Source organism: Mauremys mutica, chromosome 5 (assembly GCF_020497125.1).
Source record: "Mauremys mutica isolate MM-2020 ecotype Southern chromosome 5, ASM2049712v1, whole genome shotgun sequence".
Lineage (NCBI taxonomy): Eukaryota > Metazoa > Chordata > Testudines > Geoemydidae > Mauremys > Mauremys mutica.
Genome location: NC_059076.1, coordinates 84,044,443 through 84,062,133, shown reverse-complemented (window position 1 = coordinate 84,062,133; position 17,691 = coordinate 84,044,443). Strand labels below are relative to the sequence as shown.

Here is a 17,691-nt window from a genome sequence, read left to right as displayed (position 1 = left end):
GGTTTGGGGGAGGAGGCTAACACCTCATGACCCCCTGAAATAACCTCACGATCCCCAGTTTGAGAACCCCTGATATAGCTGAAAACTTCAAATGAAGGCCTAGAAAGACTTTGTGGTCAAGTAAACGATTGTATCACAAGCTGACTGAAATGCAAAATGATCATTCAGGAGGGAAAAAGCTCAATGTTAAATATTTCTTGTTAGGTGAAATGTTGATGATGCTGTGGTATGGTTAAAACAAAGACAGTGCTGTAATACAATCATATCATCAAAAGTGAGACCAGGTTGCTTTAAGAGAGAAATAGGAAGTTGTAACCTGAAGCTTACTGAATGCTGGGCTGGGCGGTACACTGTGAGGCAGCAAATAAAGTAAATCTATTCGCTGTAAACTCCACAGAGCATCCAGACTGTTTTACCAAAGTTGGTACTCCCCCGTGGGTGGAGGAGACAAGAGACGGGTGACGTCATACAGGAGAAGGGATAAAGTGCTGTTTCTGCAGCTGTGGGATGAGAAAAAACTTCTTAGGCGTATAAAGGATCTGCTGCCCTGTCCAGCAAAGACACTGCTGACAGGATCTTTATTCCTACAGCTCAGCCTTCAGCTCCCTTTACCAAGCTAGGGAAAAAAGAAAAATAATCCAGTAATAATAGCTGTCAGAAAATTGGTGTACAATGCCACAGAACGTCGTTCTCCCAGGACCTGCTCCTTGGGGATTCAGGCTGACAGGAGGGATAGATTTTAACCAGCCTTTGATCATAACCAGGGTATGTGTTCTTTTCCATTTCCCTTTTATTACTTTTAACATTGTTTTAGTTTTTGCTCTTTGACTTTTCTTGAGTGAAGCAATAAACGAGTGAACTAGCTGCAGGTTTCATTTATTACTGTTGTTCAAATTTAGAGTTGCTGAAAGTTAACAATTCTGAAATGATTTGTGTGTGTGTGAATTTTAAAGAGACTGCTTTATCAGGTAAAAAGGGCTTCATTCGACTCCTTCTCACACTTCCAAAATGAAATTCCCATGTCAAGGGGACACTGGCAAGGGAAGAGGACAGCGTGATTTCCCAAAGCACTGAGATTTTCACTTTCCAGTTTCGGACCCCCCAGGGAGCCAGAGATCAGCCTAAGATACTGACCATATTGCAGCTCTCATCAGTTCCAGTAACTGGCCCATATTATCCTTGGGAGAGGGGGACTTAGCTGCTGTTCCTTGTGGCTGGATGTTTGTACACTAATCTTCATGTCAGCTTGAGTTAAGAAGAGTTTGTAATACAAATCATTATCTAATTCAAGATCTGTGTGTTGTAAGCAAAGGCAGTGGGGCCATGCTCCTACAAATGTACAGTTCTGTGTTTTCATTTATTTTACATCAGTGATTTATTACAAAGTTATTCTATCATGAGCAAGCAAGAAAAAAATCCTATGCATTAACTAGTGGCTTTTAGTGATAGTCAATATTAATCTCTTATAGTACTTCACGTTTAAAGAGGATTAAGAACACAATCCCTCCTCTTTTTTCTGTATTCTAAGATATTATCCTGAAAACTGGCATTTATTTCAGAGGCTGTCACTTAATAACTGCAACACACAAAAATCTATTTTCCATTCTTAAAGCAGTAGCAAAACATATTTTCTGTCCATTAGGTAAACTTAGTTTAAGTATATATTGCTGAATAGGGCTTTACGTGACATACATCAAATACCAGAATCAGCATTCTTTATTTTCTGCCGGTTTACGGTACTTGCACATACTGAAAGCATGTTTCATTATTCTCTTCCACCTCACTAACATAGTTTTGGAAGTAGTGCACTGAGACTCAGAATTTAGACAATATTTTAGTGCAGTATTACATAAGTGTCAGAACTTGAAGAATATATACCTCTGATGATGCCATGCAGTCAAACAGGAGTTTGCGGAAATGGTAAGCACCAAAATTCTACTGTAAATTACCCTAGTATAAATCTGAAGTAACTCCATGTAAGTCAATAGAGTTACTCCACATTTATACCACCATAACTGAGATCCACTTTTGCCCTTAAAAGATAATGCTCTTAATTTGCTTGATGTTATATAAATTTATATGATAAATGTTTGTTGTATGTGACATGAAAATTTTGGAGAAAAAAAAATATGTTGCATAAAAAGAGTAAAAAATGTCTAGCTGTATTGGGACTTTCATTGCCTTTTATGGACTTACAAGGGGAAAATAGTTTCCATTATCTCTAATGAAAAATATTTTAGCAGTGTCTGGTTTATATTTTCCTTTTGTTTAGATTAAGTGCAATGAGGTTTAAAAATATACTAACAAAAGATAAATTACATTTATTGTAACTTTCTGAGGAATAAATAATTTTGCCATTGACTCATCATCATACCTACAGAGTGCGTTGAGACAAAAAAGCTGCTGGTTTGTAGCAAGATGTCAATGCTCATTAATCATGTGTTTCAAGTTGAAGAGCTGTTGATATTATAAAATACATTAGGAAAAAGGAAATGTTTAAAGTTACTTGGCTAAAGCTCAGGAATTTTAATGATGGATTTGTTTGATATTAAATGACCCTTTCCTGCTAATCAGATTAGATTTTTTTCATATATTTGTTAGTGTCCAATACTGCAAGGTGCTGAGAGTTTCCAGCAAATTAGTGAGCATTCAGACTCTCAAGTGGTGCTCAGCTCCATGCAGGACTAGGTTGAAAAGCAAAGGATATTCACTTAATTTACATAATGAAAATTAACACCTATTTATTCACATTTCAATTAGCATAATGACAAGAAAAAAATATTCCTCAGAAATACTTTTTAAGGATTAAAATAGTAAGCTGTAGGATGGTTGATTAATCGCAGTTAACTCATGTGATTAACTCAAAAAATTAATCACGATTTTAAAAATTAATCTCAATTACTCGCACTATTAAACAACAGAATTTAACAATAGAATTGTTAAACAATTCAAATTTATTAAATATTTTGCATGTTTTTCTACATTTTTCAAATATATTGATTTCAGTTACAACACAGAATACAAAGTATATATTGCTCACTTTATATTATTTTTATTACAAATATTTACACTGTAAAAATGATTAAAAATAGTATTTTTCAATTCAACTCAAATAAGTACTGTAGTGCATTCTCTTTATCATGAAAATGTAACATAAAAAGGGGGGGAAAATTGTTACATAACTGCATTCAAAAACAATGTAAAACTTTAGAGCCTACAAGTCCATTCAGTCCTACTTCTTATTTTGCCAATTGCTAAGACAAACAAGTTTGTTTATATTTATGGGAGATACTGCTGCCTCCTTCTTATTTACAATGTAACCTGAAAGTGAGAGCAGGCTTTTGCGTGGCACTTTTGTAGCCGGCGTTGCAAGGTATTTATGTGACTGATATGCTAAACATTCGTATGCCCCTTCATGCTTCAGCCACCATTCCAGAGGACATACTTCCATCCTAATGATGCTTGGTAAAAAAAAATGTGTTAATTAAATTTGTGACTGAACTTCTTGGGGGAAAATTGGATGTCTTCTGTTCCGTTTTACCCCATTCTACCATATATTTCATGTTATAGCAATCTCGGATGACAATCCAGCACATGTTCATTTTACGAACACTTTCACTGCAGATTTGACAAAATGCAAAGAAGGTACCAATGTGGGATTTCTAAAAATAGCTACAGCATTCGACTCAAGGTTTATGAATCTGAAGTGTCGTCCAAAATCTGAGAGGGACAAGGTGTGAAGCATGATGTCAGAAGTCTTAAAAGAGCAACACTCCGATGTGGAAACTACAGAACCTGAACCACCACCACCAAAAAAAAATATTAATCTTCTGCTGGTGGCATCTGACTCAAATGATGAAAATGAACATGTTCACTCTGCTTTGGATCATTAACATGCAGAACCCGCTATCAGCATGGACGCATGTCCTCTGGAATCATGGCTGAAGCATGAAGGAACGTATGAATCTTTAGCACATCTGGCACACAAATATCTTGAGATGCCAGCTAAAACAGTGCCATGTGAACACCTGTTCTCACTTTCAGGTAACATTGTAAACAAGAAGTGGGCAGCATTACCTCCTGCAAATTGTAACCAAACTTGTTTGTCTGAGCAACTGACTGAACAAGAAGTAGGAATGAGTGGACTTGTAGGCTCTAAAGTTTTATATTGTTTTATTTTTTAATCCATTTTTTTTTATAGATAATTCTACATTTTTAAGTTCAACTTTCATGATAAAGCGATTGCACTACAGTACTTGTATTAGGTGAACTGAAAAATACTATTTCTTTGTTTCTTACAGTGAAAATATTTGTATTCAAAAATAAAGTGAGCAGTGTACACTTTGTATTCTGTGTTGTAATTGAAATTGAAAATGTAGAAAATATCCAAAAATATTTAAATAAATGGTATTCTCTTATTGTTTAACAGCATGATTAATTGTGCGATTAATCATTATTAATTTTTAATTGAGCGATTAATCACTATTAATTTTTTTAAATCGCCTGACAGCCCTAGTAAGCAGAAACTGATAGTTTATTGAATCTTTCCAATTATCCTTTTGACTAAAATCCTTAGCCAGATGTAACAGCAGTAGGCTATAATCCTTATTCAATCAGAGAAAACCTTTATTAGTGGTGTAATAGAGTGATGTGTAAGGCTATCAGGGATCATCGTACACCTGTTTAGAGAACAGAGGTCATCTCAAAAACCCATGCGTGATTTACCTAACCAAACACAGTAAGACAATCCTCTTGAGTGTTTCAAGCAAACGTAAAACCACAGAGTATGATATTCAGGAAGGGCTAAGTATAGAAGTTAAATGAATGTGTTTATTTGCAGGACATAATGACATAAAAAGCAAGAAGCAAAAAATTAATAAGAAAAATGAAAACAACTGCTGAAATTTTTGGGACTTAACTTACCTACATTTATGTTATGTCTATGGAACCATCCAAAGCCCACTGACTAAAGCCAATTAAATTATTTCAATTTGCTTAAGAGTAGGCCTTGAGTATGCCTGGGTGGAAGCAGGGAAGAGAGAGAGAGAGTGTCTGTGTGTTGAGGGAACAGTTGAGATAAAAAGAATAATGCATTCTAAGAATGTAACTCCCTTTAAACAAAATAATTATGGATAAGTGTAAAAATGATGTTTGAGGGAGCAGGAGATACCTTCATCAACTTCAGAGTTTCACAGTCTTAATGTTCTGCTATAGAGCTGAATGGCTCCTCACTATGTATACACACATTACTTCTGTTTCACCTATATACATTTTCTTGTAACACAGATGCAAAGACTGTCTTTTTTATTCTCTTCAAAAGAGGTGGATTATGAAGTATTCATAATTCAGTGTCCCAAAGCAATTTACAAATCAATATACAGAATAAATGCACTGCAGAAAGAAAATATTTTTCTCAAAATCCTATAATTGAAGAAAATTACTCCACATGAGTAAAGTTGTTATCTAATCCACAAAATGTTTGCATATCTGATACATGTCCCTATTTTCCTCCTCTTTATTTTTTTAAATCTGAGAAGAGATTTAGATTCACAGCACACTAGACCAATAAACACACAATACTATGGACTAAGGGGACTAAAAAGCTAGACGCCCAATTCCAATTGAAATTCAGTGGGAAATGAGTTCCTATCTACTCTGAGTGCCTTTGAAAATCCCAGCCCAGATGTTTAAAACTGGATGCAAGAATTATGCTTCACAAATCCCCCATTTACACATGCAAAATGGGGATTTGTAACCTAAATGCCCTTTGAATGTTCAAATATTGGTTAAATAAATAGTTTAGATGGCAGGTTTTGAAAAATTTGGCACACTGTTTTATAGACTTTGATCTCAATAAATAAAAACATTAAGAGTGACATACATTGGGGTTTAGATTCTGTTACTACAAATCTAGTCTACTGATATATCCAATGTATTGTGCCAGTCATCTATATCAGGCTAAGGTACTTAGGCACTTAACTCCCACTGATTTCAATCCATTTATTAAAACCCGGCCCTCTTAGGTCCTGCAATGCTGAGTGGAACAATTCTTAACTACCTTTCAAAATAATCTGGGCCCTAGATTCTATGGTGATAGGTGCATTGGAAATATCAACAATACATATATTAGTATACATTAATTATGTGACTAATTCTTTACTTTTTTGGTTTGTTGCTTGTACATATGCTCCAAGGGAAAACTCATACTTTACATTAATTTAGTGGTGTTTTCTGCTACTATCACCAGAATTTCCACTCTAGGAAATTTTTATTTTATTTCATACCTCTTTTACATTTCAAATTTCAACAACAGATTTCGTGTCTTTATATTTCATTACAAAATAATTTCTCCCCTTTGTTGGTTAAATGACTGCTTCTTGGAGCAGCTAGTCCTGGAACTCACAAGAGGAGAGGCAATTCTTGATTTAGTCCTAAGTGGAGCACAGGATCAGGTCCAAGAGGTGAATACAGTTGGACCGCTTAGTAATAGTGACCATAATATAATTAAATTTAACATCCCTGTGGCGGGGAAAACACCACTGCACCCTAACACTGTAGCATTTAATTTCAGAAAGGGGAACTACACAAAAATGAGGAGGTTAGTTAAACAGAAATTAAAAGGTACAGCACCAAAAGTAAAATCCCTGCAAGCTGCATGGAAACTTTTTAAAGACACCATAACAGAGGCTCAACTTAAATGTATACCCCAAATTAAAAAACATAGTAAGAGAACAAAAAAAGGAGCCACCGTGGCTAAACAGCAAAGTAAAAGAAGCAGTGAGAGGCAAAAAGGCATCCTTTAACGTTAAATCCTAGTGAGAAAAATAGAAAGGAGCATAAACTCTGGCAAATGAAGTGTAAAAATATAATTAGGAAGGCCAAAAAAGAATTTGAAGAACAGCTAGCCAAAGACTCAAAAAGTAATAGCAAAAAAAATGTTATACATTTACATTTTTTGGAGATATACCAATCTCCTAGAACTGGAAGGGACCTTGAAAGGTCATCAAGTCCAGCCCCCTGCCTTCACTAGCAGGACCAATTTCTGCCCCAGTGGCCTCCTCAAGGATTGAACTCACAACCCTGGGTGTAGCAGGCCAATGCTCAAACCACTGAGCTATCCCTCCCCCCCCTTGTTAAGTACATCAGAAGCAGGAAGCCTGCTAAATAACCAGTGGGGCCACTGGACAATCAAAATGCTAAAGGAGCACTCAAGGACAATAAGGCCATTGCGGAGAAACTAAATTAATTCTTTGCATCAGTCTTCACAGCTGAGGATGTGAGGGAGATTCCCAAACCTGAGCCATTCTTTTTAGGTGACGAATCTGAGAAGCTGTCCCAGATTGAGGTGTCATTAGAGGAGGTTTGGAACAAACTGATAAACTAAACAGTAATAAGTCACCAGGACCAGATTGTATTCACACAAGAGTTATGAAGGAACTCAAATGTGAAATTGCAGGACTACTAACTCTAGTCTGTAACCTATAATTTAAATCAGGTTCTGTACCAAATGACTGGAGGATAGCGAATGTGATGCCACTTTTTTAAAAGGGCTGCAAAGGTAACCCTGGCAATTTCAGGCTACTAAGCCTGACTTCAATACCAGGCAAACTGGTTGAAACTATAGTAAAGAACAAAAATGTCAGACACATAGATGAATGTAATTTGTTGGGGAACAGTCAACGTGGTTTTTGTAAAGGAAAATCATATCTCACCAATCTACTAGAATTTTTTGAGGGGATCAACAAGCATATGGACAAGGGGGATCCAGTGGATATAGCGTATTTAGATTTTCAGAAAGCCTTTGACAAGGTCCCTCACCAAAGGCTCTTAAGCAAAGTAAGCAATCATGGGATAAGAGGGAAGGTGCTCTCATGGATTGGTAACTGGTTAAAAGATAGGAAACAAACAGTAGGAATAAATGGTCAGTTTTCAGAATGGAAAGCGGTAAATAGTGGTGTCCCCCAGAGCTTTGTACTAGGTCCAGTCCTGCATGCAGATGTGGTCGCCCCATCTCAAAAAAATATATATTGGAATTGCTAAAGGTTCAGAAAAGGGCAACAAAAATGATTAAGGGTATGGAGCGTCTTCCATATGAGGAGAGATTAATAATATGGGACTTTTTCGCTTGGAAAAAAGACAACTAAGGGGGGATATGATAGAGGTCTATAAAATCATGACTGGTTTGGAGAAAGTAAATAAGGAAGTGTTATTTACTCATTCTCATAACACAAGAACTAGGGGTCACCAAATGAAAATAATAGGCAGCAGGTTTAAAACAAACAAAAGGAAGTATTTTTTCATACAACGCACAGTCAATCTGTGGAACTCCTTGCCAGAGGAAGCTGTGAAGGCCAAGACTATAACAAGGTTCAAAAAAGAACTAGATAAATTCATGGAGGATAGATCCATCAATGGCTATTAGCCAGGATGGACAGGGATGGAGTTCATAGCCTCTGTTTGCCAGAAGCTGGGTATGGGTGCCAGGGGATAGATCACTTGATGATTACCTGTTCTGTTCATTCCCTCTGGGACACCTGGCATTGGCCACTTTTGGAAGACAGGATACTGGGCTAGATGGACCTTTGGTCTGACCCAGTATGGCCGTTCTTATGTGGCTTCACTCTACTCTTGCTCATACTTTTGGGGGAGAGAGATTTATGTTGGAGGGGGCAATAGAGCATCTGACTACTAAAAACCCATTTTTCTAACCCAGAGGATCACACCTAAGGTATCCTTAGCTAGGAATTTAAAGTTGGTTCAGAAATGTAGAAACTCTGTCTTTCCTTTCCTTCCCCAATCCTGATGCATTTTTCAAATGACTGAGCAGAAAAATGCCACAGTGAAGAACTGCACCTGTGCTGCTACGAACATTAATTCCACATGCTGTGTACTTGACAGTTATCTCTGACAGAGACTGCTATGTGATAGAGAATAGATTTAATGCCTTGGACTTGCTATATCAGAATGGGGAAATGGTCCATTTAATCTGATATCCTTTCTTTAGCAGCGGCCTTTACCTGACGCTTTAGAGGAAGATGAAATCTTCCCAAATGCACTAGTTGTTCATTACTATAATGTGATGGGAGGAGATTCTTTCTTGACCACAACTGAAAGTCAGCTTTTTGGAAGCATGATAATAGCCCTTACATTTTTTATCCTAACTAGTGTAACTGCAGATTTTATCCTTAATTATGAGCATAAACAGTTCGAATCTTATTTAGTCAGTGATCTCAATTATATCCTGTGGTTTTGAGTTCCACAGCTTAGTAATAAAGTATGCATAAAATATTTATTGCCATGCATGGAAATGTAGCAGCATAATACCTGTAGAGACAATACAAAAGACAGTTTCATTAGCATTGTCACAGTGGTATTGGTACATTCCATGCTTTTAATGGAATCTTTCTTCAAGAATACAAGACTTGGTTAATCTGTCATTTCCTGGGAAAATGTATTTAAAAAATTAAAATCTCAGTGAGCAATTTTATATGTGATGTAATACTTAAGAACTAAGAAAGAGTGCAGTGTTTTTCTGGGAAGTTACAGAATGCTTTCAAATACCACAGAAGCATAAATGTCTTAAGTACTAGAAAGTGCAGTAATCTCCCATAAATACACTGCCTGGCAGTGGAAGCTAGGAATATTTGGAAATGGATAGGCAAAAATTACATATAATGGTCTGTTCAGAGCACATTGGAGAGACTATTCTGTATCTGAAGGAATTAATAATACTGGATCTGATCAGGGGCGGCTCTAGTCTTTTTGCCGCCCCAAGCACGGCAGGCAGGCTGCCTCCGGCGGTTTGCCTGCGGCAGGTCCACTGGTCCCGAGGCTACGCCTGCGGGAGGTCCACCGAAGCCGCGGGACCAGCGGCCCCTCCGCAGGCAAGCCGCCGAAGGCACCCTGCCTGCCGCCCTCGCGGCGCCAGCAGCCCCAAGCACGCGCTTGGCGTGCTGGGGCCTGGAGCTGCCCTTGGCTCTGATACCACCTGCCTGACGAGTCATCAGTGCTGGCTGCAATGACAGGAAATAGAATTCTGAAGCCAACGATTCTACACTTCATAATTTATTATTATTCCAGTAGTGCCCACACTGTGCTAAGGAAGAGGGATTTGTCAAAGGAGAAAGCAGTGATCTTAAGGATCAGTTCAAGAGGACATTCCATGAATGAGCTGATAAGGGAAAATTTTCAAAGGGGACTATGAGAGAAGAAGATAAATGAGCAGCCTAGGCAGTGACATGATAAGAGAGGACCAGGTGCAGGAAAGCCTGAATTTCAAAGGGCCTTGAAGGTGAGGACAAGAATCCTGAGCTTTAGGCAGCAGAAAAATGTTCTTGGGGGGAAGGGAGAGGAGTTAAACAGCAAAAGAAATAATTGGATGGTGTAAGAAAGACATTTCTAAATAAAACATCTGTCTCTGAAATTTTTAAATCTCTATCATGTGTTTGCTTATGTGTACATACACCACATGTGTACATACACACTTGTGTGAGAAATAGTGAGAGAAATAATGGAATTCCAAATTTGAGAGATGACATGGTTCTACCTCCTATCACGTTCTACAGGCAGCTTCAAAAGGACTTAATTCCATGAGGATGAATTGTGCCAGTAATGTATTCACTTTGCTATTTGGTAGTTTGTGTTATATTGTTTTATCATGTAAGTAAAAAAGTACTCCTGTATCAAAGGTTCAATGGAAATTAAATGGATTTCTAGAAGATAGTAGCTTTATAGACTGGAATTGTATTGGGAAAGGCAAAAGATATTCCTTTTGAGGAAGGTGTGAGTAATATGCACATTGCCCTCGGACAGGAAATACTATAGGTAGACAGACAAATTATGCATCTTTGTAACCTCTCTTGCAGGGTTTTTAATTCCATGTTTCCAAATCAGTGTTATGAGACTCTCTTTAGGATAAACTTCCAAAATACGAATTTTTAGACTTGTTTAGAGTAGCAGTCCTCCAAGTCATCCTTTTGCTTTAATGTTAAGTCTCTCTCCTTAATCTAAACAAATAGCCTCAAAGGCTAGCTATCGAGCAATAACATCACATTAGAAAGCAAAAACATCAAGAAAGTAGAACAGTTCATCTACCCAGGCACCACCATACTAGCCAATGGAGACCTCAAGAAGGAAGTGACATCAATAATAGGAAAGACATCCACAGCATTCACCAAACTCAACAAGGTATCAAAATCAAGGATATACAGCACCAGAAGAAAACTGAAAATTTTCAACTAAAATAATCTTAGTATTAACATAGAGCTGCAAAAGCTGGGGATCTACCAAAAAGTGAGACAGAAAACAAGACAACTTCAAAAATCAGTGTCTATAAAAAATTCCAGACACTGAATGGAAAGACTTCAACACCAACAAAGAGATCTGAGAAATCACCAACCAGCAGCTCATCTCCACCAGAATCAGAAGAAATCTCTAAACATATCTGGGGCATGTACATCACATGCCAATATGCAGACCTCTACACAAAGTTGTCAAGTGGAAACCAATTGGTGTGAGAAAACGAGGGTACCTAAGAGAATTCTTAAGGAGAACTCTTCGTAGGGAGGGCAGAACAGCTGTTCTCCACACCATATGAAAGCAATAGCAAATGACCGGGAGGTACGAAGTAGACTAGTGTCTGCCCTGTGTGCCAACATTGGTGCGGGAAGGATGTAATGTAATGTAAAAATAAGTGTCCTAAAGAGGCAGAGAGAAGACCACTAAAGATGCCTGGGAATATCATTGGAAGCCCAAAACCATGTACAAGAGACACATACTGTCAGAGAAAACAAGGCTGAAGGGCTTTATATTCACTGTTGTTGAGAGGACGGATCTTCCTTCCCCAATACTCTTACAGACTACAGCAGTAGTTCTCAAGCAGGGGTACGCAGAGGTCTTCCAGGGGGTACATCAACTCATCTAGACACTTGCCTAGTTTTATAACAAATTACATAAAAAGCACTAGCAAAGTCAATACAAACTAAAATTTCATACAGACAACGACTTGTTTGTACTGCTCTATATACTATACACTGGAAGTTAAGTACAATATTTATATTTCAATTGATTTATTTTATAATTATATGGTAAAAATGAGAAAGTGAGCAATTTTTCAGTAACAGTGTGCTGTGACACTGTACTTTTTTTGTCTGGTTTTGTAAGCAAGTAGGGTACACAAGACAAATCAGACTCCTGAAAGGGGTACAGTAATCTGGAAAAGTTGAGAACCACTGGACTGGGGATTCAAAAACTGTAGCAGGGAAATTTAATTTTTTAAAAGTTATGTATTTGCTTTCCACTTATACTTCCCCACTGGTAACCCCAATACAGTTTATCCTTCATCCCGGGATCTCCCCTGTCCCTTGGTCTTTACATGACACTATTCCATCAATTTAGTGCTACCCTAGTAAGATCCAACAGCTGGGACAGTGTGAAGTTGAGAGATATGGCCAGGCCACTTCTAAAGAGCTGAAGGGGCAGGGCTAAAGACTCCCAGGGCTTGACTACACTGGCGCTTCACAGCGCTGCAACTTTCTCGCTCAGGGGTGTGAAAAAACACCCCCCTGAGCGCAGCAAGTTACAGCGCTGCAAAGCGCCAGTGTAAACAGTGCCCCAGCGCTGGAAGCGCGGCTCCCAGTGCTGTAAGCTAATCCCCACGGGGAGGTGAAGTACCTGCAGCGCTGGGAGAGCTCTCTCCCAGTGCTGGCGCTGCGACCACACTCACACTTCAAAGCGCTGCCGCGGGAGCGCTCCCACGGCAGCGCTGTGCAGCTCTAAGTGTAGCCATACCCTCAGTCAACAACCCGGATGACTCTTGCCCCACCAGCACACACATGGGACTGCATCAGCAACTACTTCTGAGCCTCAGGGAGAAGAGATTAATCTGAAGCTTCTCTTTTCCACAAGGCCTCCAGAGAACTAATGAGCTGATCTGCAGAGAGCAAGAATCCCTATACACAGGGCCAGCTCCAGGTTTTTTACCGTCCCAAGCAACAACAACAACAAAAAAGCTGGAGTGCCGCCGCCAAAGCAGAAAAAAAAAAAAAAAAGCCGGAGTGCTGCCCCTTGAAAAGTGCCGCCCCTTGAAAAGGGCCGCCCTAGGCACATGCTTGGAACGCTGGTGCCTAGAGTCGGCTCTGCCTGTAGAGCACTGGCTGTTCAGCCAGGTAGGATTCTACCATATCAAGGGGAGAGGAAACACTGGAATCTGCTTTAAAGCGTGCTATTGTGCACTAAATTTAAAACCTTGGGCTAGTAAAAGAATACAAAGTTTTGTTACAATCGTTTTTTCAGATATTTTGCCCCTCTCATATTTGCAAGAACGTTGGCCCAGATTCTCAATGGTATTAGGTACCTAACTCCTACTGATTTGAAAACTTTCAGAATCTGGGCCTTTGCTCTTGTCCTTTCCTCAGATTTAAGAATCTGTGATCACTCTATCACAATCATGCCTCACCCCAAGACAAATGTATTAACATCCTTTACAGACCTATCAGTTTAACTCATTTACAGGGCTGGCTGTAAATAGTGTTATACCTGAAAACAGCTGATGGTGCATTTTGTAAGGGGACATTTTCAAATGTACTGAATTAGGAGCACTTTCTTTCATTTATTTATCTAAAGCTTAAATTTAAAGCTCTTACTAGAGTGAGAAACTAGAATCACTTTGGTACTTATTCATTGATTTTATTAATTATTATTATTATTCATACTGTGGTAGTGTCCATAGGCCACAACCAAGTTGGACCCTTTTGTACGAGGTGCTGTAGAAATATATAATAAATGAATGCTCTTAGTGTGGGCAAGTTTGGTTATCTTTGCAACCATAAGAGGTAGAAACCAATTTTTTTTAAATTAAAGCTTAAATTCTGCAGGAACTTGTCTTTGTCCCCACCACTACTTGCCATGAAAATGATCCTTATGCATAGCTATTTGGATTTTTCAAGACCCAGAAAGTGGGAATGTTTAAGGCACTGGACCTAAATTAAGGGTTTAGGGTCTGATTCAGGTTCTGATCATGACTTTGCCACAGACTTGTGTGACCTTGGATAAGTTTGTGCATGGAGGGGACACACTATATACAGCTGTCCCCAGCTTTGTGTGCAGAAGGGGGGTCTGGTCTTCCTTGTTGGCACCATTTTGTTTTCTCTCATTGCTTTTGGCTTGTGGAGGCCTCCACACAGGGTCCCGCTTCAGAATAATGAATGGGGACTTGGCAGGCCAGTGGGGAGAAGTGAGGTGGTCCAAGGATGCATATCAGTCTCTCTCTGGCTTTATGAAAAATCTGTGGTACAGATAATAGAGCCACAGGGGAGGAGGGATAGCTCAGTGGTTTGAGCATTGGCCTGCTAAACCCAGGGTTGCGAGTTCAATCCTTGAGGAGGCCATTTAGGGAACTGGGGTAAAAATCTGTCTGGGGATTGGTCCTGCTTTGAGCAGGGGGTTGGATTAGATGACCTTCTGAGGTCCCTTCCAACCCTAATCTTCTATGATTCTAAGTTTTCTAACACAGGGCTAAATTGTGGTAGCTAAGCATTCCCCTGTGTCACCCTAACAGAATTTCTAAAAAACACTGTCTCAGGTTGAAACAATGTCTCTGTATCTTTGCAGCAAATAGTTGCTTTTAGTCACTAGAGAAACTCTTGATTGGCTACCACAGGTTTTAAAGCATGTTTCCTTTACCATGGAAGAAACCAGGACAAAATACTATTGAGAATGTTATGAACAAGTCTGATGTATGAACAAGTCCTCCATTTAAGACTGTTGTAAGAGACAGTCAAGGGACCACACTGAAAACAAAGCCTAATAGAGTTTGCCCAGAAACTAGTACCATGTGGGAAGAGGGGTCACATTCATACAGGTGCATGGCAGTGTGAAAACACACAGAAACTGAGAACAGACAAGAACTGGGAACAGGGGGGAGACTGGGGAGAAACCCAAGAAGGAGCCTGTAAGCACATGTGATCACGGAAAAAAATAAAGAAATCTTTTGGATCTTGTGTTGACTGAAGAGGCAGTAAGGTAAGAAACTGCTCTTTTTGTTCTTGATTCCTTCCGCATTCACCGTCACAAGACTTTGTACGTTCTTTGTAAATAAGCAAAATTGCATTAAACAAATTCCCAACTATCACCAATTTCTACTCCCAACTGGAGCAACCTACTAGACACTGAATTTTTAGGAAGCAGCTCAGGCCAAAAAGTAGTAACACTGGTGTTAGCAGTGTGATCTAGTTTCCAAGTAGAGAGACTGTGAGCTGGTGGTATTCCTGTTGAACCAAGATGCAACAAATAATGGAGGTTCTTGCAGAAATAAAAAATGGACAGCAGGATTTAAAACAAGACCTCAAATAGGACCTGGAGACTTTGCAAAAGTAATTAAGACAAGACCTAAAACAAGATCTAAAACAAGAGCTGGAGGTTTCCCAAAAAGGGCTCAGAGAGAACTTGCATGTTGAGATGAGTTTGTTGTATGGAGCTGCAACTAAAAAACACTTGAACAGACTGGGAAACCCATTGGCAACACACCCGGGCTAGAATGGTAAAACAGACTGATGAGGTGAACAACAATCTGACTAAAGTTTTTCCATGAAGCAGTGGAAACCAAACAGACTTAGGCCAATTTGGAACTTGCTGAGATGAGGTGCAGCATGGACTTGAGTTGAAAATTCAGGTCTAGAAGGAAATCAAAGGGTCACAGAGCACAGTGGAAGATAGCTGTCTGGATGAGGAACTGAGCCAGCCAGAGGACTAGGGTAATACCAGACATTTACAACAATTTTCTGCCCCGTTTGTAACCCACAGAGGCTCAGAGGGGACAAGTCGGTTTGTGCCAGCTCAAATAATGAAAAAACTTCCTGGCAGAGGTGACGCATGGAAGGGCATGCGGGGTCACATGCCCCCCCAAGATTTGCTGGTTGGCTTATACAGAGTATGCTCACATGGACTGAGCATGCTCAGTAACACTGCTGAAGCTGGCTGCCCTCACTCTGCCGCCCTCCCTCCCCCACTATCAGCAAGCACGGGTCATCTCTGCTGGGAGGCTCATTTGGCTCAGTTCAGCATTATAGCTCAAATGAATGGCTGGGAGGAGACACAGAAAGGGGGATTACTATCAGCCAACTTGGGTGGCCCAGCTCTAATTGTGTTACAGAACTTACCCACAGAAAAAAAAACTGAATTAGCCAGACCTGGTACAAGCCCTTGACATGCAGTTTGGAGTTAGCCATCAATCTGATGTGGCCAAGGTACACCTAAGAGGCTAGAGCTAGAAGTAGAAGGAATGAAGAAATTCCACGTGAGCTGGCAGAGAACCTGCAAAGACTTATGTTCTGAGCATCGCCAGATACCATCAAGGCTCTCAACACTAAACTGACAATGGACCAATTTATAAATGCTCAGCTGGACTTGGACTTGCAGATCAAAATCAGCAAAAGGAATCCAATTGTCCACAGAACTTGAATCTTTTCTTGTAACAGTGTCCAGAAGGGAATGTAGCTGCTAGTGTAGAAGATGGAAGCTGATCACCATGAGCCCTGTAAATACAGCTCTGTGGTTCCATATGTATGATGAAAGAAGAGATTCTAATCTGGTTCAGGACCTTATTGAATAAGAAGAAAAACTGATAAATTTGGTGTATAAAACAAAGGAAATTGGCAATAATGGAAAAATTAAAGGAAACAGTTCAGTTAAACGTTGGTACTGTGACAAAATTGGCCACAGAAAGGATTGTTATCAATATAAGATAGGCCAAGAGAGACTCTTGCAAGTGTCTAGTGAAAGCCCCTTCCCCAGTTCAGGAAATGAAGGAACACCAACCTGAAGGGGCAATGGTTAGGGGAGATACAAGGATCAACCCCACAGATTTTGTTTAGATCTTGGCAGTCAAACAATAATAATGGGAGTATGGTTAATAACACCACAGAAACATTAACCCAGGAACCAAACCCTGTAACAAACCCCATTGCCTACTCTGTCCCCATATCTACTCCAGTGACACCATTAGAGGACCCAATCACACCAGCCATACCATCAGGGGCTCATTCACCTGCACATCTGCTAATGTGAAATATGCCATCATGTGCCAGCAATGCCTCTCTGCCATGTACTCTGGCCAAACTGGACAGTTGCTAAGTAAAAGGATAAATGGACACAAATTAGACATCAGGAATGATAACATACAAAAGCCAGTAGGCGAACACTTCAATCTCCCTGGACATTCAATAACAGATTTAAAAGTAGCCATTCTTCAACAAAAAACACTTCAAAAACAGACTTCAAAGAGAAACTGCACAGCTACAATTCATTTTCAAACTTAACACCGTTAATTTGGGCTTGAATAGGGACTGGGAGTGGCTGGTTCACTACAAAAGCAATTTTCCCTCTCTTGGTATTGACCCCTCCTCATCAATTATTGGGAGTGGACTATATCCACCCTGACTGAATTGGCCTTGTCAGCACTGGCTCTCCACTTGTAAGGTAACTCCCTTCTCTTCATGTGCCAATATATTTATTCCTGTATCTCTAATTTTCACTCATGCATCTGAAGAAGTGTGTTTTTTTACCCACGAAAGCTTATGCCCAAATAGATCTGTTGGTCTTTAAGATGCCACCAGACTCCTCATTGTTTTTGTGGATACTAACACAGCTATCCCTCTGATACTTGGCTAATAACTGTATAATCAATGTCAGGAA

At 39.5% G+C, this 17,691-nt stretch overlaps 1 protein-coding gene across 2 annotated transcripts in view; it reads left to right on the top strand.

The window, feature by feature from the left end:
- The first annotated feature begins 420 nt into the window (after window positions 1-420).
- The window catches only part of PDLIM3 (PDZ and LIM domain 3), a 42,844-nt gene continuing 25,573 nt past the window's right edge, over window positions 421-17,691 (top strand). For both annotated transcript variants that reach the window (XM_045017994.1, XM_045017993.1), the window contains exon 1: window positions 421-765. In XM_045017994.1, coding sequence (XP_044873929.1) covers window positions 673-765 — 93 coding nt within the window. In that variant the 5' untranslated portion in view covers window positions 421-672. The remainder of the gene's footprint in view (window positions 766-17,691) is intronic.